A 26,584-nucleotide genomic window follows, 5' to 3' on the forward strand; every position below is an offset into this window, starting at 1 on the left:
GAATAGGAGACAACAAGAATCTTTAGAAATTAAGAGACATGACCCATGAGATAACACTTTAGAAAGGAGAAGTTGTCTTTCAACGCATAAAAGTTTGCAAAGAGGAGGAGAATTAAATGAACAGATTATTATAGTAAGTGATTATGCGGTTAAACAGAAGCAAGACAGATTTGGATTAGATGTCAGAAGAGACTTTAATGGCCAGGACAGCCAATCACTGGAAGAGACTACTTAGATCACAGGCTTTCCTTCAGGGAAACTTATACAAACATCTACCAGGGATGGCATAAAAGCAGCTGATCCTGCCTTAGGACTACGCAACAGTCTAAATGGCCTCCCCAGGTCCCTTTCAGATCAGCTTTTTGAACATTTTCTGAATTCCATACCAAATGGAGTTAGCAGTAGGTATTAGTATCATCTCAAATACAAGTTTGTAAACTTGTAAACTCTTATGCACTTGCCAAAGTATAGGATTATTTCTAAAATACATTAAGAGCAAGGATGATTATATTTACAAAAAAAAGTGTCCTCTAAAGTCATGCATTGGCAAGACTAGAGGTTTTCCAGCTTGTTGTGTTTTCTTATGATAAGCATAGGAGTAGAATACTGGTTAAAGTAATAATACAGCAAAATTAAAGCAGCAATGAGAATGACATGAATGGATCTTCAAGTATGACAGAATTAAAAAAAACCACAACAGAAAACATTTACAACTTTCAAAACAGTGTGTACAGACTCATAGTATTTATTTGAAAAGGAAAAGATTCATTATTAGCTGGCAAGCTGTTCTCCAAGCACCACAAGAGAAAGTCTCAAGCACAAAGCGGTGAGGACAATAATTTGAAGAACGCCTTCACTAGCTCACAGACGCTCACCATAGAGAATAACATCACAGAACAGCAGATGCACTCATGCCATACTGACACTAAGCAGATCGTAGATACTCATAAAAAAAAATCTCAGTGTACCAACCTGTGCTATATTTTTGTTGAGAAGATACACTCCATATTCAAACTGAAGCTTCTCCCCTCCTTTTGGATATAAAGGAAATCTGATGGGAAAGAAAACAAGAAAAAAGCATTTAAGGTGAAATTATTCAGATGCTTAAGTAAATTTTAAAAAGCCACAGATTCCTTTTCTGAGAAGGTAAAGATTTAAAAAGCCTCCCCTGCTGACTTCTCCCAGGAATCCCCTCCACAGGATGTACTTAGGAATCCTCTGCAACTCCGGTCAATCAGCCTTTAAAAAACTGATGTCAAAATTCAGCTAATGAATTACATTTTTTAAATTATTTTAAGTTTTTAAAAGATGCTTTATGACTCTCCCAGTGCTGCAACGTTCCTCTCACTGAGTGAAGCATGTTTTAAGAAGTATGCAGCATAATACCAGATCCTACCTTATCCCTTTGTATTCAGCCATTCGTGTCTGGTTAGCTCATTTCCAATTTAAGAAAGGTGTTCTCTTTTGATTGTTACTTTGTGGTTGAAAGAGCACAAATCTCTTCACACACAGAAGACATCTGCAAGCTCATTTACCAACACACCAGAAGACGACTTAGAGAATACAAGTAATTCCTTTCCTTTCAACAAGCTTCACACACACACCAAAGGCTCAAGTCAGTTACAGCATCATAGGTCACTACAGCCCTTGCACATATTACATTCCTAATGTTTATTTCTCCTCTTTAACAAATAAAGCATTTTTTCACAATTTTCAATACCTAGATATAGCAAATAGCTTATAAGAAAGTGGCACAGCTTATTTCTGTCTTAACTGCTGCGTGAGGTCAGACAACCAAAACTGTAGTCCCTAAAGTATTGAAACTGTTCGACAGCCTGCATTAAAGAATATAATTTTAAGCAAAGATTCCTAGAACATATGCATAAGTGAAGCAGTTCTCAAGCAGTTTTATTCTTTGTACACTGCATTTCTTAGGATTGTCTTTTGACTCTTCCTTACCACCAGAAGTTATGAGGTCATTGTAGTCAATACAGTAACCTTAGTACAATCTGTTATTTATGTTTATGGGAACTACACCACGAAACGAGCTTTTGTCTTTTTAAGACCCGTACGTTCTGTAGCTCCTAATTAAGATGCTGAGCGTATTATCTGCACAAAACCCACATTACATCAGAAACCAAAGTCTCTCTCAAATATAAGATAACAAATAAAGGAGATCAATATCTACTAGAAACAACACACATTCTGGAGGGGCGATTACGCAAAGTGTATTTTATCATCAATCAGCCCCACAGTAGAGTACATTTGCAACTTTTAAGGAGAATTATATAGCGCCATTAAAGCTAAAGGTTAACAGGTCATGATCACAGCAGATCAAATATTAAGACGTCAGCTTCAAGTTTTATGCTACTTTCAAACTCACTAGGTCACTTCAAGTTGAGGAATACAAAAATCACCATGAATAGTATATATCTAGCTCACCTTGCTTAATAGATCTATAAATCCAACTAGTTCCCCATGCAAGAAAATAAAACCCTTCAAAGTGAACACATGCTACAAAAATTCCACAACGCATTATCCTAAGTGTAAAATACAAATCAAAAGGAATTCATTTCAATATCTACAATTACACTACCCAAATAGAGGAGGATTTAGACTTCAAGGATACCTTTACAATTAACAGTATAAAACTCACTCAAGCTTGACAATAAAAGCACCATTAGGAACACAAGCCATGTTTTACTAGAAGATAGTATTTCATTAAGTCACTAGTAATGGGAACCACATATTCTATTATTAGACACAGAGCTCTTCGATACATGCAGTATAGAAAAGAGGATAAAAACTGTTTTACAGTGCTTGGTACCATCTCCCACACACAGTTTCTTTTAAGTGGTAAAGATTAAGCTTCTCTGTTAATCACACTGGTCCTCCTTTTTTGTTAATATTCACATTTCTGTCCTCTAACTTCCACTAATTAATCTTGAAGGACTCCAAACTACATACATCCTCGTGTCAGCTTTCATAACAATCACTTACATGAAAGTCTTGAAAAATGTCAGTGGATGTATTTGTGTATGCACATTTATGACTCAGAGAAAAATATTACCAACTTTTATGGCGATTTCTTTGTGTGTTATCTTGCTTGCCATTAAGCCTGGTCACAAGCGATAAACTTAAGGAAGAACCACTACAACATTTTGTATAGTGCTTCACTGAGTATAATTGAATGCAACTTTAACTGCTGGCTCCCTATGTGAAATTCTTCTTGCCTGCTCCTTAGAAAAGCACAACTGTAAGCTAAATCTCTCACTTTGGCATGCTGCAAAAAGTTAAGTCTGCTGTGTAAGGTTTCAGTTATACTTGCTCAAAGAATACATTTGAAAACTACTATTTTAGTATTTTTTTATAATCACGAAGCACTCAAAATGCAAAATGGCATCCGCCTGCCCATTCTACTCCAACATGTACCTTCCTTGTTTCCATTCTTGCTGATGTGTTTGGGAAAAAAAAAATCATTAAGCTCCTTTAAAGCAGAACACAGATACTTAGTCTAAGATGACAAATTCAAAGGAATAAGTGTGATATGTTTAGTGGAAAGAAGAAAAAAAACAAGCTACAGGTGTCTGTTGTGTAATCACCAGAAGAGATCATCTGAGAGAAGTTATCAAGTAGTAGGAAACTTGTTCTGAGTACACTCAGAAGCTGAGCTCTGGTCCTCCTCAGAGCAGTACACTTACACACTGTAAGGAAAGCATACACCTACCATGCTAGCAGGCAGTTATTATGAACAAATCAGCTTCTGCTCTGTGAGGTTCAAAGTGTGCCCTTGTAAAAACACGTTGATATTTATGACTATGGAACATTACTTTTCAATAGTGTGTAGACTTCTTAAAAACACAGCCCTAATACACCCTGAGTTTACAGTAGATATTCTATTCCTGTATATAAAGAGCACACTGCTCAGCCAGCATAGAGCAGTAATAAATAAGAGTGACTCACAAAGAAGATCTTAGTTCAGAAAACGTTAACTCGATGCAGGAAAACAACACAACATTTAGTAACTTATAACAGGTTAACCCCATTTGGAGTTGTTTCTGCACCTCGTGTTTCCACTGTACTCGAGGCTATTCTTGCTTTACTTAAAACATCTGACATGTCAGCAATAATAAAAGCCTGCGCTGGGGAAAAGCATAAGGACTAGTAGTGATAAAGGGAATAGCAAGCTAGCAGGCACGTGGAAAGGCAGCTTTAGGATCTGTGACAATTGTGCCAAAGATGCTGAAATTAAACAAGTCCCACTCTGAATTCAGAAGGTGGAGAACACTGCGTAAGTGATCCAAACTGCACACAGGACTGATTTTAACCATATGGTCAGTATGTGCCTTTAAGATCTAAGATAACATAAAGAGGATTCTCAATCTTAAAAGCTTACGTTTATTTTGGAGGTTTTATGTTTTGCTTATTTAATCCTGAAGGACTGTGACAAATGCAAAGTTTTTATTAATTTCTTTGAGTCATGTGTTCTGTTTTATAGGACTCACTGGGATACAAGTCAGATGACCAGTGTTACCCAGCTGTACCATACTGCAGGGAACAGAGGCAAATCTCTAATAAATTGCAAAATATACACATGCTTTACGTTTTTAGCCACATAGCTTACCTCCCCTTTCATGGCATGTTGCTTTGGACAAAAGTTGTATTCTTCTACTTGTGATACCACAATGACAGAACGGTTTCTTCCATAATGAACTAGAACAATATCATGCTTAGAGCCAGAAAGCACACACAAGGCTTCTACTAACATTAATAGGTTCAAGACCCAAGTTCTCCCAGTCTCACAAGAAGAGGTTTTGATTAATATTTCTCATGGGAGACAGTATATATAATATATATAAAAAAATAAAATAGAAGCAGTTGCAAGGCACTTTTAATCATCTCTGAGTAATTAGAATAGAGATGGCAACTCATTTACCCTCCACCTTACCTCTCTGCCATCTCTCCTGTTTGGGGAGTTCCCAAGAATAAGCATCTCCTCTCCACCTGCAATCTTAATTCCAACAAGTCAACATCAGCTGCTTTATTTCAACCTATCCCCTATTAATTACTGCCACATTTCCTAAGCAGACTTCAGCTGCTGGATAAAGAACTCTTCAGCTTAAACCTGGTCCAAGAAAAACTAGCATGGAAGTCAGAAGGGAGCACATTATTAACAGCTAGTCAAGAAACTCTCCTCTTCCATCAAAGGTACCTAATATTCAAATCAGATACTATTCTTAGCACTGAAATCTTGTGTTTAACACAACTGGATGCCACTAACCACTGAGCAGTTCTAAGAAAAAAGAACTGTAGGGTTTTTGAAGTAGATAAGGCAAATTAGTTTCAGTCTATTTACACATAAGGAGGTTTTGCTGATAGGCAATGAGTAAGCAAACAAGCATGAGCAGGTCAAGGCTTAGAGTACTGCTGATCTACATAAACAAATATATCTACTTGTAGGAAACTCAAGTCAGACCGACAAATCAAAGTACGCACTCAAGTATCAGAATACAGAATAGCGCAAGCCTAAGAGAAAGAATCTCTAATTTCCTTGTAAACCACCCAGGCAAACAGGGGTGGAAAAGGAAGAAATCTCAGCGAAAAGGAGTGCCTAAGTGAAATGTCAACATTGGTGTTATTTTACACTGTAGACTCTATGTGAAAGTTTCTCGAGTACTAGGCCTCATTAAACCCTCCCAAAAGAGTTGTGAAAAGAAAAAAGCAAGGCGAAGGTTACGTGCTTTGTTCACAGAAACTCTGAGGGGGAAAAGTAACCCCAAGTCATCCTTTTAAATAAAAAACAGGGCTGAAAGTCTACCTTTTCTCCAAGTTAAAACTATAGAACCAGCACCCTACCGTCAACAACGGAATTAAATTTTGAGTTCATCAAGGATCTCGCAACACTTCACAAATGCAAAGTTTTAAAATAGTCAGTTTGAACATTTGCTTAAGAAATACCATTCTGATGGGTATCAAGCTTACAGGTACCCAACTACACCATCAACAGACTTTTAGGAAGCTGTTACATTGGAGCCAGTTTAATGAGATTTTTTTTTCTAACATGTTATTTAGTCAAGTAGCACACATCTTAGGCATAACAAGCACGCAGCTATACCTCAAACTGAAATGAAAAGCATAATCTTTCTACAGTAAATCACATTCGTAAGGTCACAAAGAATGCAGACACAGTACTAAATTGTCAAATCTGGTTTAAAAGTCTTTCTATTAAAAAAAAAAAAAAAGAAACTCAATAGATGCTTTCACAGTCAATATGGAAAACTAACGGTGGCTGGTTGCCATCATTTCCCCTCCAGCTGAATTATTAAGATGCAAACAGATAAACAGAAATATCAGAGTTAAACCAAGGCAAATTTAAATTTTCAGTTCAAGATGTGTTCTTGAATATGTCTAAAAACATTTGTGGTCTGGGAGCAGTATAGGATGAGCAGACAGGGGTTTCAATGACCGCCTTTGCCAGGTGAACCTGTCCAGGGGCCTGAAGACATTTCTATGGGCTCTACATCATCCCTGCAGCAATTCAATCCAAAAGCTGCAGCGTGCCGCATGAGACCACCAGCCACTGCTCCGTGTTGCTGCAACTACCTGTTCATCCAGACACGAGCAGATCATCTTATAATATTAAAGCTACAGGCACAAAGAAGTCTAGTGTATCATCTCTAAGGCAAGTTCAAACCACCCTGTATCTCAGCTACGGTAACACTTCCCTCTAAATAAACTTCACCCCTCCTTGGGGTAGGAAGACTGGCTAAATTACTTTCCAGTGTTGATTTCAGCCTTACTTTCTATGATTCAAGGCATAACGAAGGACACTATGCTTATGTGCTGCTAAAAGTAAGTCTGAGAAATTTCAGGGGTAGATGGCAGAGAAAAGCCTCTTGCAAGGATTTTTTTTTTTTTTTTTTTAATATTTACAGTTTAAGGTGAGATGCCTACAGTTTGAATCAGTCAGGTTTGGTGGTTTATTTCCTTATAAAATATATTAGTTACTTCCTAATAAAAGCAAGGGTTTTAACCCATCTCTTACTGACTTTTAAATATACGGACTAAACCACTGGTTTTGATAAGACAGCATGGGCAGGAAGTTTACTACTACAGTGTCTCCAACCAAAACTGCTCACTAATCCTGACACATTTAAAAATCAGAAAACTGACTACAGAAAAAAGGTCTTTTAAAGATTGCTTATGTTGCCCACAGATAATTGATTCTGGAAAACTAGAGGTCTATTTCAAAGCTGAAAATGTGGAATTAGCCTAATTTCAGCATTTTAAGCATTAGGACCACCCTTCTTACAACTCATAAATAAAGTGTCCTAATGATTCTACTCGGACCACTAAGAACTTCTCTTCACTGTCCTACCTTTTTCAGCTAGCCTTAGACAATTACTTACCAGCCATCAATATCTCATTTAATTTTACATCCTCAGCTAATCTTTAGCTGTTTTACATAGTAACTTCAGTGTTGGATGAACATGCAGTAAATCACCACAGGACTCTTGGTTCAGTCAGATGGTAACTGTTAGGAAAAGCTGAAAGAATCTTTATTCCATACATTTATTTCAGACCTCAAGTATCTCTTATGAATTCAAGTCCAAATACATTTACTGTTGTGTTCTGTGATTTATGAACTCCTCTGTATCCAAAAAAATCACATATGTACCAATATATTGGTGGCCAATTTTTATTGTCTATAACCGCCTGTCTTTAATACAAACTATTTTTAAAGCTTAAGGAATTGCTTCATTTTTAACTGCTTTCACCTGCTTCTACTTTGGTATTACACCATATGTTTTAGATCTTTTATTCTCTCTTCTGTTCAGACTTCTGCCATATCCCAGATTATATTAAAGTCTCAAAGTTTAATCTCTACTTCAGAAAGATCTTTAGGGAAGAAGTCAGTAAAATAATGATTTTTACACATCACATCTAACTGTTTTCCACAGGCTGAAGTGTGACACAGTTTAAATAGCATATTACATCCCATTTGGCAGATGTAGGTAGAATTCCAAATCTAGTTTGGAATTGTGTTAGATAACCTTAATTTTCAAAGTGATGCAAAAGTTCAAGGACCACCAATATTTGTAGCTTTGCAAGCTAAATTAACAGCAAGGACATTTATGTTTTAAGAACACTTAATTATCCAGTAGCTAACTGAAGACCAGTCTACTGACTAAATGAAGCCGATACCACTGTATTTTCACATCACCATGTCTGCAGTACCTTTGATACTTCCTGCCCGACTGCATCCACCGAGTTTGTCAGAGAACAAACTTGACATGGCTTTTTCCTTCACTTCTTATTTTCAAGGACAGTAAGCAGAATGGCTGCAAGGAGAAGACTGTAGAGCAGACTTGGCAGAATGCAGCTGAAACCCAATTATTCACTATTATACAGATAAAGAACTGATGTAACTTCTGTGACTGTAGCAGTCACTGGTGCGATAGCAGAGTCTCATCCATCAGATTGAGGGAACAACTGTGCCTCACACAGCACTACCAAAAAATAGGGCAGTTTAGAAAATTATGAATTTCAAGCTTACACCCATGGATAGGACACCCTACACAAGGACAGAACTAAATAGTCCAATCCAGATAAGATAATGACCTGAAAAAGTCACAAATTGTTGCTTGATATGACTGAAGTATGAGGGGTGTACAAGAACAAGGTTTAAATATTTACTAAAGTTTGAGTTATTTCGACCTCACCCCCTTTTGGGAGGCTGCAAGGGGGGCAGGCAGGGGAAGAAGGAGCTAGTGTTTTCCCTCCAACCTAACCTCATCCTGTTTGCTCATTGTAAAGGAATGTTGTATCCAGAGGAGAAAGCTTGCGCTATTTAAAAGTGCTGGGACTTTTCTCAACCAGAATAAAGCAAACCTTGAAAGCCTTTTAAGTGAGAAGGACTACCATTGTCCAGCCAGCTCACTTGAAATCACTACTCCCCAGGACACTTTGAATCAAGTATTAGGAAAAGTAGGCTGCTAAAGAGCCACAGGCACCAAAATACCCAGCACTTCGAACCTCTTCGCAGTCCACCAGAAGACCAAGGCACAAGAAGCTTTGACTGGACAGCTTCAAAACCTGTTTCCTTCTCAGATAAGCTGTACCACAGTTATATCAGCTTCAGAGCAGAGACTGGCACAGATCTTAAGTAGCAGACCCAAGCAGCTGAGTGCTTGTTGGAAGGAACACAGCTAAAATGCAACAGTATGAAACTGCCTTCACCACCAGACTTCTCAATTATAGAGATGCAACACAGAGCACTTCAGATCCTTTTCAGATCAAGCTACCAGTTGATGGTGGAGGCCACAAACTGACCTTAGGGTGACTACTAGTCTACCAGGAACAGCTAAGTAGTCTGCCAACAATCAGCATGATTGGAAAAGTTTTAAACAAGAAAGTAAGATCCCCACCTGGTGAGCAACACTGAAATCAAATGAAAAGGCAGAAAAAAAGGATTACAAGTGTGCACTTTACTTTGTTAGATATGAGATTAAGACATGAATATGATTCACAAATCACAAGTGAATTCAGATTGATTATTATATGGTTTTTAGTTTCTACTTGAGAGAAAAAGCTATACTTGTAAAACAAACTTGATGACAAAAATACAGACTGCCAAGGGAAAAAAGCATATCCTCATTCGAGCTTTACACAATACAAAGATAATTAGTTTACTGGGAAAAGAAAACATATTGGCAGTTTAACTTTATGAAATGTATTTTCAAAATGCCTATCTGAATAGCTCAACAAGAAGATAATCAAAAACAGAAGCACTGCCATCTTTCTATTAAGAAGTGTAACTGCTGTGACCTTGCTCTTGGAGAATGCACAATAGCTTCAATATGTACAGGCTGTATATAGGAAAAGCAAGCAAAGACCCAGATTATGAAAGTCAGGCAGTGCTTGATAAGACAGTCACCAATTTATACAAGAGGGTATCATTCTACTAGTTCAGCAAATAATGCTTTCAAACGCCTCAAACACAGCTAGCAATCCACGGAACAAGCGACACTGATGGCTTTTTGTGGATTGTGCATTTCCGTGACATATTTCAGCTTGAATTCAAGCCTTGCTACATACACACTGTGATGGATATCACAACGCAAGGACTATCTGTAAGGACAGAGCAGACAACCTCGCTATCAGAACTTTAAATCTCCCTGCCACTGAAGGATCATTTTTAACTAGAGGACACTTTATACAGGTCAAGTCCCTGCTTATTGAAAAATGAAGTAATGTTTTGAAAAATAATCTCATCAGGAGTATAGTGTTCCAATGGGAGTAAATTAAGACTAGTATGTCTTCACAGAAACATTTCTCAGCTGTACATGTCTGGGGTCAGTGGTCTCATCTACTGCAGTAAACAAAATCTGCTTTCTCAGACTGGCCAGGAGCATGTACAAGATTCTAGTTCCCAGAAATAGTATTAACAGTATCTAAATTAATTAAAGAACACCTGATCTAATTCTTAATCTATGCACAGTAATATTTGCTGACCCAATGCAGGCAAAAGCACTATTTTGGTGATCAAGAATAAAATAACCCTCGATTCTAGCTAAATATCCTCAAGAATGTGAAACATAAAAATACAGTTCAAGATAAGTTCATGACAAAAAGCATTCTTTGAGCAATATAGTTGAACACTTAACACACACTCAATCTACCACCAAGAATCAACTTTGCTTTGACAGCTATTAGATTTCTCAACAAACCATCTCCCTCCATCTGATTTAAGTTTGCCAAGAGTTCTTCCCAAAGCTGCCATTTTATTATCTCAGCTGAAGTACCAAATATGATTAAAGACTTCTCGATTGAGTTGGAAGATGTTAATGCCAGTGAAAACTTATTCTTCACTTGCTTGTGTCACAATTTTTCAAAATGTTTTGTTGCAAGTGGCTTATCTGTTACCAGGCACAAAGCAATAATCTTCAGTTGTAGTAAGTCTACTACAGCTGAAACTCTGATTTTCCCCTTCTTCGAAACAGGAGCAAGACCACAGTAGTGAGGACCACAGACTATGCTCATTCAACAAGTGGTTTCCAAATGCTCCAAAATTATCTATATGCCTGCTCAGCACCACTTACCTCCATTTATTTGCAAATCCAGCTTGTCACACTTAAAAGAATTGAAAGACAACACATTGAGAAAGGTAATTTGGAAGCAGTCTTGTAGAAGTGGCTTTGATACAACCTTTACTTTACTCACATGCCTGAGAAGTGAAACTTTTCATATCAGAACTTATGCTGTCAGTAACTCATATTGCATGACTTAACACTGTGTGAACCACACACAATATAATGGAAGTTTTCTTTATCAGTGCAAATGAGTATGTCTAAAAATACAACACTAACATTTCAAATTAACTGCTTGAACATGTGCAGATTAAAAGTACATCCGGCCCGACTTACTCTTAACTTCTCTACTTCTCTGAAATGTGGCTCCCTAAACTAATTAAAAGCATCCCAAACTGGGGTAAACCAGCCTGCTGATTTGAATTCAAGACTCAATCAACAAGCCATGCAGATACAGTAATGTTCACCACACACAGCACTGCAGCCCTTTGGCCCTGCACTTGCATGTTGGCTTTAGCTGTACAGAAGCTGTATTAGGATACACTCACTCATGGCTTTACATCCTTAAGGAATCCAGAAGTATTCTGAAGATCCAACAAAGGCAGCTGTGTTTCATGCTTGATAAGCTCTTCAGTTGCTACAAGACTGCCTCATCCCAGTGAAAGATGACCTGGTTTTTGTTATTCATACCTTTGCACTTCCCATATGGGCTACAGCAATGAAATTAAACTGGCCTTTAAGTTTTTGGCAGCAAGAGGTCGGATGCACTCAGACTTTGTTTCCAGATCAAGTCTGATGCGAGAAGATCTTCACAACCCCAGATCAAAACAGCTACTTCTAGAACCCTCACCCAAATTCAACACCAAGACAAAAATTGACTAATAATTACAATCTTCTGGCATGCTTGAAGTTCTCAATAATGATGAAGCTGAGCTCCAGAAAAAAGAGAATTTTGAGGTATAACTCCACATCACAGAAATAGCTTCCAGAAAATTACTTGAGGATCAGACCTATCACTTTTAGGTGCAAACACAGCATACAATTCTGATCCTGTCTTCTGTGAGGACACAGTAGTGTAATAGACAGACACTTCCTACGTTTAGTGACAACAATAGGTGTTCAGACAGGGCAAGAAGTAGTATAATTTAGAAAGCCATGGCAGCAGGCTCAATTTCACTCCTCCTTATGCCATTTCACACAACTATTTGGTTCCTGAGGTACATAAAAGTCATAAAACATAACTGCAAAGATGCCAGATGCCTTTGGATGCAGATGCCCAAGATTCCATCACAGCTGTTTGTGTATCCTTCAGCCTGTTGGTGTCTGTATTTGTCAAGCAGAGTGGAAGAAAAGACCTTAAATCTTTCTATAAACTATAAAATGCCAAGGAAACCTTTACAGTAGTTTACTGTTATCTCGGAGCAGGTAGTACCAAATATTCCTGCAAAAAATACACCAGACTAGATCAGGCTTCTTCCATGACTGTCTAGGGCCTGTTTGGGTTTTTTTTAATTTTATTTTTAAACTTTATATATATTTTTGACCTTTATAACATCAAGTGGCAACAAGTTCAATATTTCAACACCAGAAAAATAACAGCACTTCTTCGAGATCAGACAACTCTGAAAGTCCTGTATGTGCTCCAGTAGCTATGCTTGAAAACTACGATGTTCTTTTTGCCTTTTAAATACAAAACCTTTCTAGATCATGTATTCTACCCCTTCATTTTTCCCTCCTAACCTCAAATATGACTTTGAGGTGGTTACTTTCTTACTACTGCTAGTTTTCTAATCCTCCGTTAACACAGTTTGCTGGGAGGAAGGTGTAACATGAGCCAGAACAGACTGCATGTACTATTTGGTTTCTCTTTACTATTACTACAGAGAAACAATGTTAGCAAAACTATTTCTTGAAATCATTCTTGTTTCCAAATTACGTAGCAGGTAAGTAAGAGTTCTTGAAAATCTTTTAAAAGACACAGTATGAAGGAAAATGCAAAAATACAACAGAAATAATTTCTCTGAATGTGCATTTCACTTGTCCAGACACATGTAGAGTACCAGAAAGGTGATTAAACTCCAAAGAACATTATTTTTCTTAGGGGAGTATACATATTTACAAGCTGTCTAATGTAATTTGATTAAACAAGTATTCTATTCTTAAATATTCGACTGGCAGGTTGCAGAAGTGTCACGTGAAGTTTCAATTATAAAAAGTAGCAACCAAGCACAGCTTTGAGTCAACAGAGATGCCAAAAGACTCCCAAACAGATGGCATAAGTGTGCTTTACTGTACTCACTTCAAAACGAACAAGGAGACTGACATGGTTTAAAAAGATTCAGGAGCTTCCAGCCAGAAAAATGCAGGCATTTACTTTGCGAGATGTTTAACTTGTGTCGGCATTCAAAGAAGAGAACCGAAGTGAAGACTATCTAAAAAATATGATGACAACAGCAGCAACACCAACACAGGCAATTTCACAAGGTATGTCTCACTCCAGACATAATCCTTGTTTTGCTCTAAGCTGGAAGCTGTTCTTTATTTAAAAATCTGGGAGCAGACTAACAGAAGCATTAAATGCAGGGCTTGACAGACAGTGTCAGAACATATCATAAATAGTTTAATCTCAGCTTTCTTACTATGTTTATGAGAATGCGATGAAGTGCTAGGTTTCAGTTCCGCAAGAACAGTGCCAAGGAATTTAGGTGGTTTATTCAGCAAACATGTTTGTTTATCACTGGAGAGAGGAACATGCTGCTGCCCTAAGTAGCTTAAATTTGGGAGTTATATATCCATCATTGGCTTTGAAATCTTTCAGACTCCAGAACTTTCGAGGAATGGTACTCTTTCTTCCTACATATTTGATGCACTCTGGAGATGTTGAAATGGACCACTGAAGAAGTGCCTTAATGAGAAGTGCCTTCACCGTATTTAGTGAAAATTATATTCTTGCCTTAGCTTTGTGGTTCAGAAAGTCATAAGAGTAGATTTATGGGAGAAAACTTACAGCCTTTTAGTAGTACCAAAACGATTTTATGGAACACAAGAAGGGAACAATTACCGAATAGATTATAAACACTAATATCTCTACAATTACAAAGCTGACCATATATTGTATACCACTGGCAGGTATTCTATACCTCATTCTACCTTCAGTAACGTGGCCAGACAAGTGCTCAGTTTTCACCACAGCCTCCTACTTCTTTTGTACACTCTTAAGCTCCCATGTAACAGTAATTGCAGCAGACAAAATTGAATACTTCTACAAGAACCTTGAGATTTAAGTGACCTGGATCATCCAAGTAAACAAATCTGAAGGAGATAAAGTATTTCCCAAACATAACTTACATTCTGAAAGCTCTCAAAATATTTAACCAGCTTATTATAAGGACTTTAAAAAGCTGGTAAAGAAACTTGAAAGTGAAGTAACACATTTATACAGTGTAACACTAAAAACAAACACATGTACTCATGAAATTGCTCTCAAGTGAAAACATCAGCTATTCCCCCCATGCATGATTTTTAGAAGCTATTAATATGGATCTCAGGGCAACCCTACAGTCCAAAAAAAAGTACAAAGCCAAGTAAAATGTTTAACCTAGTCAATAATTGTGAAGCTATGTGTTGTAATAAAGATTGAGTATAGAGAAAACCTCACTGTAATTACTCAACAGTTTATGTTGGAGTTTGAAAAGCTGCTAAAGGACAGGTGAAAAAAATTTAATGATGCATGTTAATTGCTATGTTCAATTCAGATAGGAGCAGGTGAGGCACATGAGCTATTAGTTTAGAAAGAAAACTGCAGGCTAAGACATTTGAGGTTTTCTATAGCAACTGAAGTCCTTTGAGAGCTGGTAGGATTGACTGTCCAATAGCTGGGAAAAGAAGATCTCAGGCAGGAGCTAATCCTGAAAAAATCTTGCAGAACACAGGTAAATGGCCCAACAGGGATTCATATACTTAGCTAAACTTTCTCCTTTTCAGAAATCTATTGTGAAATAGAGTATTAAGTCATGAGAGTTTGGAAGGACTAAACCTTCCAATCTGTCTCAGACAACAGGAAATTGGTTTAATCTTTATACACCCACACGCAGGCAGCTCTACTCCTCAGAAATTTGTTTTCCAGATATAAACGTTCTAGTTTGCTACCCTTCTGAAAGAGAGATGTACAGGAAGGAGTATGATCATACGCTTAGAGAACTAAACTGAAGCAAAACAGATTAATGTTCTATTAAGTTACCCAGGAAGTGTTTGGACAAGTTATTAAAATGGCATCAAAATTAATGTGCAAGACATTATATAGTCATATTTTATTGTGTCAAAACAGGAAGACCTCAGTAAGTTTAATTCTTAAGGCAAGTCACCTCTGCTGGCCTGCCGAAAGTCACTGAGCTTCAAAGAGAAATCAGATTCTTCCAAGCATCCCAATACTGCCAGCTATGCACAATATGACCCTTCCATTTTGATTTGGACTATTAGGAGTTAGTGTTAAGATATTATACTACTTTGACTGCATACTTCCAAAGAGAAGAGGGTTTTTTTACAGGCTTCCTGTCAATAGACAGAGCTACTTTCCACAAATTCATTGCCCCTCAGCCATTTTCTTTGCTCCCTTTTCAAACCCTGCGTATGGAAAAACAAAGTTACTGGTGCTGCAAGCCTGACTGTGCAGCCATCCATACACACACAGGATCAGAGCTGAGCAGCTGGCCTCCCACAGCTGGCCAGCGTTGCATTCCTTTGAGTTCTGTGGTTGCAGGCTACAAAGTGAAGCTTAACCAATAATTGCCACTATTTTCATATTAGAGCACACAGGTGCAAAGACAGTGGGAAAACAGGCAACGTGCCAAAATGCAGGAGAAGGCATTCAGAGAGTGAATTTCAGGACAGCAAGACAGTTTCCTAGTAGCACAACAATAACAACAGCGTAGCTACACGATGAAAGACAATGATTACAGAACAAATGAAAAACTCTTCATTGAATATTAAGTTGACTTAGAGTAGATAAGTTTACAGTGCTCTTTTTCAATTGATTAAAATCCTCTGCATTAAAGAAAGCTATTTCTTTTCTCATGTTTATCAATGACTACTCCAGTACTGGCAGTAACTTCTCAGTGAAGCTACACTTGCTATCTGCATTTTATTCCCATAGCCACTAGCAAAGCATGAAAGGCAAGTTTTCCAATCAGCAGCCAAAACTTACCTATAAGACACACTATTTAAGTTCTTCTAGCATTATTAGAAACCCAATCAATAGTATATGCGTGCCAACAGACCTAGAATGACAAAGCTGAACTACTGTATTAGATCACAGAATTCCAACATGAGAAACTCAAACGACTGTCCCACGGCTACTGAAAGCAGTGACAAATAACTTTAAACTCCGTGTCACTTCAGCCTACCCAAAACTGTTCAAGGGGTTTTTTTTGTTATTGTTGATCTGTTGTTTACAAGAAAGTACATAAACATATTTACAACATACTTACTCTCGTTCTTTCTCCGTCAGTTTGTCATTGATATTATCTTTGATTGTAGACCGGGAGCCCTTGTGAATTATAGGATACCTGAGTGGCACTTGTAAGAAGTAGGATATCATCGAAACCAAGTGAGCAGTGTAGCCCAGGGCAACAGCAATGCTTCCGTCATCTTTTGCTGTCAATAACAAAAAGATTCCATTATTTAATCAATTGGGTCTCACTGCAGGCTCAGCACAAGTTCATCCATATTGCTTAGAGAATTAATGAAGCTATCGGAAGTTATAACTTAAGAATAGGTGCAAGTCTGAAATAAATTTAGACTGCTTTACAATTGTTTGCAGTTCACTATTTGCCTCTTTCATTAAAGGGCAACATAAAATGGGTGATGGCTTGTGCTTTGAATTTTACACTTTCAAAGCTAAAAGTTATGCTTCTCAACATTTGGTGGGGTGGGGGAGGGTAAAAAAAGAGATGGGAAAAGTGAAACAAAATTCCCAAGACAAAATTCAAGTCTTAAACTTTCTGCATTTCTCTAGATGTAGCTGACATGTATGACCAGGGTCAGGGAAAAGCTGCATTCCTCCATAACTTTATTCATTAGTGAGATCAGTTGGAGAGACACCGACCCTGGGGTATGAACTCTATTATCTGCCAATAACTGGAAGAACTTAGATTAACCCATTGTTTTAAAGCATCATTTTCAATTTGACATTTAAGGTTTCAACCTTAAAGCTTCACCTGCTGGGAATACACACAGGTCTTGCGATTCAAGTGATCTCCTTTAGCTGTGTAAAGGCTTTTCCCTTCTATTTTCTCTATTTTTCTTCTTTGGAAGTGAACACACCAATACAAACAACATGACAAAGTCATCCCTTCTGAGGCACAAGGGAGTCCCGTGAAATCAACTCAGAGGACCTTCTAAGAAAGCTTATACAACAACTATGAAATCATACTGAACTCTATTAGAGCACGACACGATAATATGGATTTAAAAGTTACACCTCTTTCAAAAAGGGATTTTGTAAAAAGTGTTCGACATTTGCAGCAAAAGTGGCTTTTTAGGGAATAACATTTTTTTGATACTTCAGATGCGTGAGTTGTTTTTTTTAAATATTATCATCTACTTGGAGTCTGAAATAAGATACTCATCAGACAGCTGGTTTTCAAATTTAACTGCATATTTCACTAAGTTGAATGCTTAGTACTTCTTCCTCCTAATACAATATTTCTAGAGGCTTTGATAAAGAATTAGTAAGTCTTTTGTAAAGAATTAATACCAGTAAACTGAAAACGGGCCAGAAGATGTACACCACTGATTTCTCAAGAATTACCAAACTGAGTTCATTATCACATTTAGTGCAATCAGGAAAACAAAGCAATAGACTGATTTTTGTCATCCTGACAAATTACTTTGTTTTAAAGCTTATTTCTCCATTATTCTAGCATCCAATATACATGTTGTTAGCACAAGTTAATACCTATAGGATGGCTTTAAAGAGTCAGACAATTGACTGAGGTTTTTGCCCAAGAAACCACATGCCTTGCAGCGTGAGCAAGCACTGGAACAAGAAATTCTTAAGGGGATTTTAATGAAGTTCCAATTTATGTCAAACATTTGCAGATGAATGCATGCAGTTACCTGTACAACTGTTATACAGACGGGCATATTATATATTTGCTTCTGCAATAGGATGACTGTAGACAGTTAAAGTAGAAGCTAACTTGTAAAATACTCCATACTGTCAGGCAGCTTTAAAGCCTTACTTATGCAAGATATTTATTTGGTAAGTTCACCAGCAGCTACAGCAAACTGAATGGGGATTCGTGCACATTGCCCCATCAAGATTCATGGACTGAAAGTAGCCACAATGGAATTTTAGGTCAGACACAAATATTTTCCAGAATGACTAAGTTTGGAAGGAACCTCCGGAAATTGCGTAGTCCTAGCCCCTTGCTCAGAGCAGGTTCAGCTACAGCAGGTTGCCCAGGACTGTGTCCAGTTGGGTTTTGAGCATCCCAAGGATGGAGACTCCACAGCCTCTCTGGGTAACCTGTTCCAGCGTTTCAGTAGTGAGTCTTAGAACACAGAGGTACGAATCAACAGTAACTTCCTTTGTACTAGCTAGGTAGTAGGAATAAACAACGCATAAGTTTTCTTCTAGTCTAGACCTTTCCAGCTAGAAATTGGATCCTAAGCCATTGCTATCAGTTTACTTAATTTTATAAAGTTTAGAAGCAGTGTCAACTGTAACAACTAAATTAAGAATATCCAGCTACCTTGAAAGTCTTCAGAATTAGGAAGCTTGACTCCACAAACAAAGTAATCCTTTTGATCATTCTGCAAGTTTAAAATCAACAATGGAAAGTGAGAATGGAACAATAACATCCAGAAAACAGAAACCTGCACAAAATCCAACAACAACAAAGCATTTTTGTAAAGAAAAAACCTAAATATTCAATGAAACCCAGAGTGACTTTGACATAGTGTTTTAGTCCACATTTCATACAGAAATAAACGCAACTTTTTTAAAGATGGAAGAGCTTCACCTTAATTCATTATATAAAACGTTTTGGAGCTCAATATTTTGACATCTGTTTATGTGCACTCTGTTAAAGTTCAGCTAGCCTACTGTCAGGGTTACTTTATATAATTGTAAACAAAATGGAAAGTATCCATTAAATTACAGCTATAGCTATTCTACTTTTATATTGGAGACTATTTGAGAGATGCTGCCATAAGTCCTCTCCCCGTGAGGTTTGCAATCTAAGGACCAAATCCAAGAAAAAGCTGGAAAAAACAGCATGAGTGAAGAGCAAGTTTCATCACAAATAAAACACGATATTTGCTCGCAGTGTAATAAATAGGAAGTTCATTTCACATCAAGCAGATTTTTAGAACGTTAAAAACATACCAGATCAATAGGGTAGATATAGGATAGCTCTGACAGCAATTGCTTGCATCGAATAGTCTGCTGGGCATTTGCCTTCAAAAACAGTTCTCTTTGGGGAAAGAGATCCCAAAACCATTAGTTTCTTCAAAAGCTTTAAGTAAAGGTATCAAGCCCTTGTATCCCTTCTGCATCTTCCCAAGTATCACCTCCCCTCCCCAAAAACGCTTGGTAATTCCACCAAAAAAAAATAATACAGAAGACAAAGCTAACTCTTCACTTTCAGTTGTACCATATATTATAGGCATATTTTCACTATGACAATTAAGTATTACAAAGCTGTGTTACACTAAAACAGACCTAAAAGTCCTATCATAGTCTACACATGCACCCAAGCATCTGTTTTCTTCTCTTCTAGACTTGCCACTGTTAATTATCACTTTAGATACCTACAAATTGTAGCAGAGATATCTTAACAGAAGTTTTGGGGCAACATTAGGAGGAATTTGGTGCCAGGAGTCCCACTTCATATGGCCTTCTCTCAAGCCTGTGTTTCCTTTCCAATTACAGAAAAAACCATAGGTCCTTTTACCTCTTAGCAGTGCATTCCTTTCTTAATTCATGCAGGGATTCATTATGTTCTTGAAGTTTCTGGTATTCGGTCTCAAATGCATTTTCTAAACAACATGAGGAATCGGGAAAAGAATTAGTATCAAATATTTTCTTAGTTATCTGAAGTTTTAAAACTAGATACTGACACAAGTGTTGGCAATAATCCTCCACTTTTAGATGCCCATTTTCCATGTTATCCTGCCAAACTGGGGAATGACAGTGCAGGAGGAACACCTATCTTCATGCTCTATACACTATTCACCAGCCAAATACAACCAACAAAACTTCATTCTCCTTCAACACTTGTTCGCCTCATGGCCACAGTAGTGGAGTAATTCAGTTAAGGCATCTCAACATTTGCATAACCAGAATTAAGTAAATGGCAAAAGCCTCACTTTTAGTAGCGACTAATTATTTTTAGACTCAACTAGGTATTAAAAAAAAAAAAAAAAAAGAAAAAGAGTCCCGCAACAAGATCAAATATCCATGTAGCTTGGTCTCTGGTGAGCTCCAAAGAGACAGTGATACAGCATTTTACTATAGGATACTTTCCCAGTAAAACAAAATACCAAGACGACTGAGCATTTCACCTTTCACTTATGTAATAAGCTATTAAGAGCGATTTTTGTCTTCTAACACTTAAAATGAGATCTTAATCACAGGTACAATAACATCCCTCATGACATTACAATGTGCCTGCATCAAGCCACTGTTTACTGCATTACAGTGCAGCTCTCTGATTTCCTCAGAACATTTTAATTAAGCACAGATTTAAGATCGCTTTAGAGAGGTGTCATAGTAAGAAGTTATTTAGAGACAGGATACCAGAAACCGCTGTCCAGAATTCGGTATAACACAGATGATGAAGAAATTATATCTGGCTGCAAACTTCAGATAAAGACAAGCACAAACATTAGAGCCAGACCAAAAAACAAAACATCACCTTCATTTTGGTCACCATGATCATAAGCTAGGCTACTACTCTTCTGATCAGCAGGTTATGAATATCTGCAATAGAAGCAGTAACGATTCTACACTTACCTCTGTCATGCAAAGTATTTTTCTCCTTATGCAACAAGGCTACTTCTTGACCGAGGGCCTTCTTCTGCCTCTCCAGTTCATTACGTAGCACCAGGATCTTCAACTGTAAACATTCACTCTCCTTTTTCTATTGGAAGAAAAATGGATTTAAAAAAAAAAAGTTTTTCTGTACACAAGCAGTTCCATAAAAGGGGTGATAGGAGGGAAGGGAAAAAGTCTGGCAGACACTAGTCTTGTCCTAACGGCTTGAGCTCATAGATTACAACAGGCAATAGATTATCAAAGACCCTGATCATTTTGCTGCTTTGAAAGGGGAGAAACTCAGCTGTGTCCCACAGTGCTTGTTCCTCCTATGGGATGCATCTCCTCTCCAGTGCTTAGTGATGCAATCTGGCCCAGGGCAGAAATTAAGAGAGGAAGGAGAGGTGAGAGGAAGCTTCCTCAGGACAAGTACATAGAGACTAATAGCTGAGCGCTAGCAGCATGATGAGCGTTCATTCCCTGGCAAAGGGTTCAGCAACAAGAGGGAAGATGAGCGATGAGGAGTCTATACTAAATTGAGGAGGGAGCTGTAAAAAGGTTGGAGATGTCTGAGCTGCACTATTAGATCCAATTCCCCGCTTGAGGGTGATAAGGAAAAAAAAAAGGATATAAAAGGAAAGAACACATAGCGGGGAGCAGATTACATCATTACACACAATTATATTTGAAGGATCCCTTCCCTTCTTTAAAAGTTTTCAGATTTGTCCTATACTTACTCTAAATCTATTCCTGTGTTTAAAAAGACTGTCTTTTTCTCCAATGCACTGTCTCGATGCATTGTCTTAAGAAATTATGCCGCCATGTGCGTAGTGAAGCATAATTTTCTATTATAAGTGGGGTTTTGTTTTGTTTTAAGGAAGGAATATCTACCACGTTTAATAGATACTTGCTGAGAATAACTGAAGACAGATTCAAAATGGAAAAGAGAAGTTACACCCCTTCAGTCCAGTCATACCCCTGGACAGAGTTCAAAAGCTGAAGGGACAGTTAGGCATACTTCCGAGCAAGTTTTGTGTAAGTACTACCAGATACTGTCACTTGGTAGAACTCAGGCACCTTTCACTTTTTCAAGCAGTTAACGGGGATAATGCTACTTCAACACTAGCTGCCTGAAAAAAAAGTCAGCTCTTGCTGAACTCTTCCCTCCACTTTATATTTGCTTCAATTACACATGTATGCTCAGCCTTCTGGTTCAAGACTCCTGCAGGAAACATGACTCAATATTAAGGAATGAAACTATAGTTTACATACTATAGGGGAATGGAAGCCCAACAAGAGTTTCCGCTATTAAACAAAGGAAAAGAAAAATAGGTGATAATTTCCTTGTACTGTAGACCATGGTTACTAAGAAGCTGCATCACGTACATTATCATTGTCATTTTTGGTTTTAGTGTTCTTCATATAGTTTTGCGTATACATATTTATAAAGAAAAAGCCTTTGCATAGAGGGACAAGGGTATCCATAACTGAAAAAAGATGGTTAAAAACCCTTTAACAGCCAAGATACCAGCAGAAGGTCACAAAGCTCTGGGTTGGAGTCACTCACAGGAGATGTTATATTGCCCGTTGAGAGAGCTGACTTTGCTGCTTTGTCTACAATGCAACCCTGTAATTAGAGTGGGTAAACTCACTCCCATTTTTCCATTTTGTCAAACACTTAAACCAGTTTGACACTTTTGGAAACTAGCTGAGTACTCTCAACCCAGAATCTACCTTAAAGTAATAAAGTAACTTCACATCACAAGTTTACTCTTTCCTATACAAGGCACCAGACACATGCCAGTGAGTACCAATATAATGAAGTCACCACAAGCCACTCTTGCTCTGTCAACTCACTGCTTTGAACTGAGCTCAGCCTTTCTGGGCAGAAAGTAGTACCAGTACACTTTTTTGAAGAGGGGAAGAGGACAGGCAAAACAAACTGTCAAAAGCTATTGCAAGATCTAATACAATACCTGCTTAAAATGAATGTGTCACTTGAGTGACAGCTTTTGCATTAATTCTATTCACCCAAAGGGAGCAGGGTGCAAGAAGATATAGCCAGTAGACTCACCCCACTAAAATCCTGACAGGAACCTATGGTGGATTTAATCTAAATCATTAAAAGTTTTTTTTTCCTGATAAATCTCTTTCATGCACTGTGTAATGTTTGTGCTTTTAAAGTATAAAAGCAATTAAACAAAATAAAGGTAAAAATAGGATAAGCAAGCTATCAATCCGAGTAACACACACAAATCTAAAATCCATTACATTACACTTCTCATCTGAGTTCCCATTTGAAATGACAGGTTTAAATAAAGATTTCAAGTTCAAGTGTTAAAAAAACAAGCTTATGGTCAAGACATCAGCCAGAAGCTTCAGCAAGCCTGTAGAATAAGGTTTTAAATAATCAAACTTACCAGTTCGTTGCTTGTAGATGTACATCTCAGCTTTTCTTCAATCTCCCTTCCTATTTTCTGAACAGTTACCTGAGTCTGTTTAATTGCACACTGGGCTCTGTGAAGCCTGTAAGGAGAAGAGAAGTTACAGCTGTACTAAAGGTTCCCCACACGTGTCCTAATGACAAATGCGCCAGCCGTCTCAAAACCAGCAGAGATAGTGTGAATTCAGATTGTCAGCTTCTATTTTGAAATGAAACATTAGGAGAGGAATCGTAAATTGCACAGTTTATAAATGAGTATCTAAAGCAAACCAGCAAGTCTCTAAATTCGATCAAGTAGAAAATGTCCTCTTCATTTGTTAAATTCAATAGATGCCGATAAGGCAAAGCTGTAGGTGAGAGAGCAGGTAATTATAGGGATCTCACATAACAATTAAGTTACAACACTGGCAACATCAAGACAGATACACACGTGACAGTTACTGTGAGCATTGTTAACATAGGCCAGCTTTAAAAAACTGCAAGTATCCTTTAGGTAACAGACAGCTACCCAGGCCAAGAGCACAAACCACCCTTTAGTATCTCCAAACATGCTATGGGCCCTTCTGTAACAAAAACATGGGTTTCTTAATCGAATCATATTTGAGGTGTGAAAAAGATGATGATGATGATGATGAGTTTCTGATCATTAGCCCTGGCTTCAGGGTGAAGAGAGAAAACTGATTATTTGCCATATTTATTGGGGGGGAGGGGGAGGTGGAACTCAGGCAGAGGAAAGCAATGGCAGAAACAGGTCTAAAGAGAGGCATTAACATCTTGCTTAGAATTAACATGGAGTGGAAATTAACATATTTATTTGAAAAAAAAAAAATTAGAGTTTGTCTGCAGTCATAGACTATGTCTTGAGGCATGCAAACCCAGGCTTACTTCTCCCATTCATAGTTTCACTAGTAACGGCTTCTCCTTTTGTAAGGATATTCTTCAGGCAGCCCTGCTGCTGGAGTAAACACCTAACTCAACTACAGTCTAGCTGGAACAGCAAAAATGTGGTCAGATAACCTACTATATGACATTAGTGCTTTGCCAGGCAAATATAACAAAAAGACCAAGCCTGCTTCAAGGCATGTTTTAATGATCATCTCCATTTCACCAAAATTAAAAACCTCTGGCTCTTCATAGCAATGCTGAATTTTACTAGAGCAAGGCTATGAATTTGCTGTGAGCCAAGGACCAAAGCTCTAGAGCACATAAAGAGGCTACTTAGCTCCTTCCTTTTACATTCTCTAATCTCTTCCAGGTTTATAAGCAATTGAGGCATTACTATTTCAAGTTTTTGGCTAATGGTTTTTAATGGTCTGTATGCAGCTAGACCAAGAGAACAGGCTACATGCTTCAAGTACGAGTAACCACAAAGTAACTCCTCCTCGTACCATCTCCCCTCAGCATCCCATCTCAACTCACAACATGCATTACATATTAGTTTATTCAGTATTAGGACAGTGCCTAAACCACCTAGCCCAGCAAACAAGTACAGGGAGAGGAGATTATACATGGACAACAGTGAACAAGCAGTGCTAGTAATATTAAACAAGGTCATTGCAATTTAGCACTTTTACATGTTATAACTCTAAGTGAAGACATTTAAGTCAGACACCTTTAGTTCCTTCACACTATTGCTTCTCCTAAATGACACTCTCTGTAATAGATTTTTGTTTGAAATTATACAAGGTGATTCCTTTGGTTTCTTTAGAGCTCCTCGGACTGCTCATAGCACAGGCAGCCTAGGAGCTTTCTGGGGGTAGCTGTACCACATCTAAGTCATACATCAAGCAGCACAGCTCTGCTGGCTGCTGAAGGCTTCTGGGAGTGGAAAAAGACTGCTGAGGCCAACCGTGCTGGGTCACCCAAGGGCTCAGTCTTACATCCCTAATGGAGTCCTGAGACCTCCTGGAAACACTTATTTCCCAGTGGGAATTACTACTTCTACCTCCCACCTTCCTGAATACATCTTGAGGCTGTTGGCTAAGTAACATACAGTTATGCAGGTCAAAGCCAAGGTTTGCTGACTGTCCTGAATGTCATTTAGATCTCTACTGTCACATCATACAGCAGGGTCTAAGTTTCCTACTTCAACCGTTTCCAGACTGTCCCTTTCCAAAACGGTGGAACATTTTCTTTCCAGACATAAGAAAGCCTTACCCAAAGCTAAAACTTATAGGTAAAAAGTAATAACAGAGCGACATTTCCCTTTCCCTTTCTCTCACCTTCATCTAATTTTATACGACAAGAACATTCTTGATTTAGTCTGTTAGGGGATTAAGAAATTCTACAAGTCTTCATGTCATGCCATGTAAGTAGCAAAATCTGACTGCTGAAAAGTGTTTTACTCTTTGAAAAAGTATTTATGAAACTGATAAACTGTTAGAAGGGTCATTTGCCATTCAAGTTCCTCACAGCGATACTCAGCTAACAACCTACAAATTTTACAACAGCTTCAAGTTCTTCTGCCCATGCCTAAGTTACAAGGAGCAAACATCTATTCAGACTGACTTCTCAAACCAGTACATACCTTAGGATACTTCCTCAATTTGGTGAATCTATAGCTAAAGGTATATTCCTAACCTATAAGGATTGCTATACAAAATAATTCAGCAATAAAGTCTGGTTTTAATAAGAAACAGTTTTCTTTAAGCCAAACATCATCCAGGCATTTCTTGCAATATAAAAAAACCCTACAGTTAAACTTGGCTGTCTTGATGCCAAATAGGGCCATTTACATTGAGCCAACCAGTATCAGTGAGTTTCCTTTCTTGCAATCCCAGTACGTTCACTCTTGTTCCGAGAACTTTAAAATGGTAACAGTAAGATCATGACCACATCCGAAGTTAAGCCTTCCAAGATTAAAATTTTAGGGACTTCATGTCACAAAAGCAGCAACTATCAACAGAAATGTCCTTTCCTCAGCCAAAAAAGCCCCCACTGCACCCACATGGAAATCTTTGGTCATCCAACAACAGGAATACAAACTAAGCCATAAGAACATCAGCAGGGATA

General features: G+C 37.9%; 1 protein-coding gene across 1 annotated transcript in view; it reads right to left on the reverse strand.

The window, feature by feature from the left end:
- Positions 1-26,584, reverse strand: part of UVRAG (UV radiation resistance associated) — a 97,445-nt gene that overhangs the window by 31,885 nt on the left and 38,976 nt on the right. Inside the window, exons 7-13 of the mRNA XM_072850926.1 lie at positions 23,550-23,655; positions 21,109-21,235; positions 20,048-20,132; positions 19,480-19,567; positions 18,845-18,905; positions 16,577-16,742; positions 973-1,051 (exon numbers count right to left, since the gene is read on the reverse strand). Of these exons, the coding sequence (XP_072707027.1) occupies positions 973-1,051; positions 16,577-16,742; positions 18,845-18,905; positions 19,480-19,567; positions 20,048-20,132; positions 21,109-21,235; positions 23,550-23,655 (712 nt within the window). The remainder of the gene's footprint in view (positions 1-972; positions 1,052-16,576; positions 16,743-18,844; positions 18,906-19,479; positions 19,568-20,047; positions 20,133-21,108; positions 21,236-23,549; positions 23,656-26,584) is intronic.

The sequence above is a fragment of the Ciconia boyciana genome, chromosome 1 (genome assembly GCF_034638445.1).
Source record: "Ciconia boyciana chromosome 1, ASM3463844v1, whole genome shotgun sequence".
Classification (NCBI taxonomy): Eukaryota; Metazoa; Chordata; class Aves; order Ciconiiformes; family Ciconiidae; genus Ciconia; species Ciconia boyciana.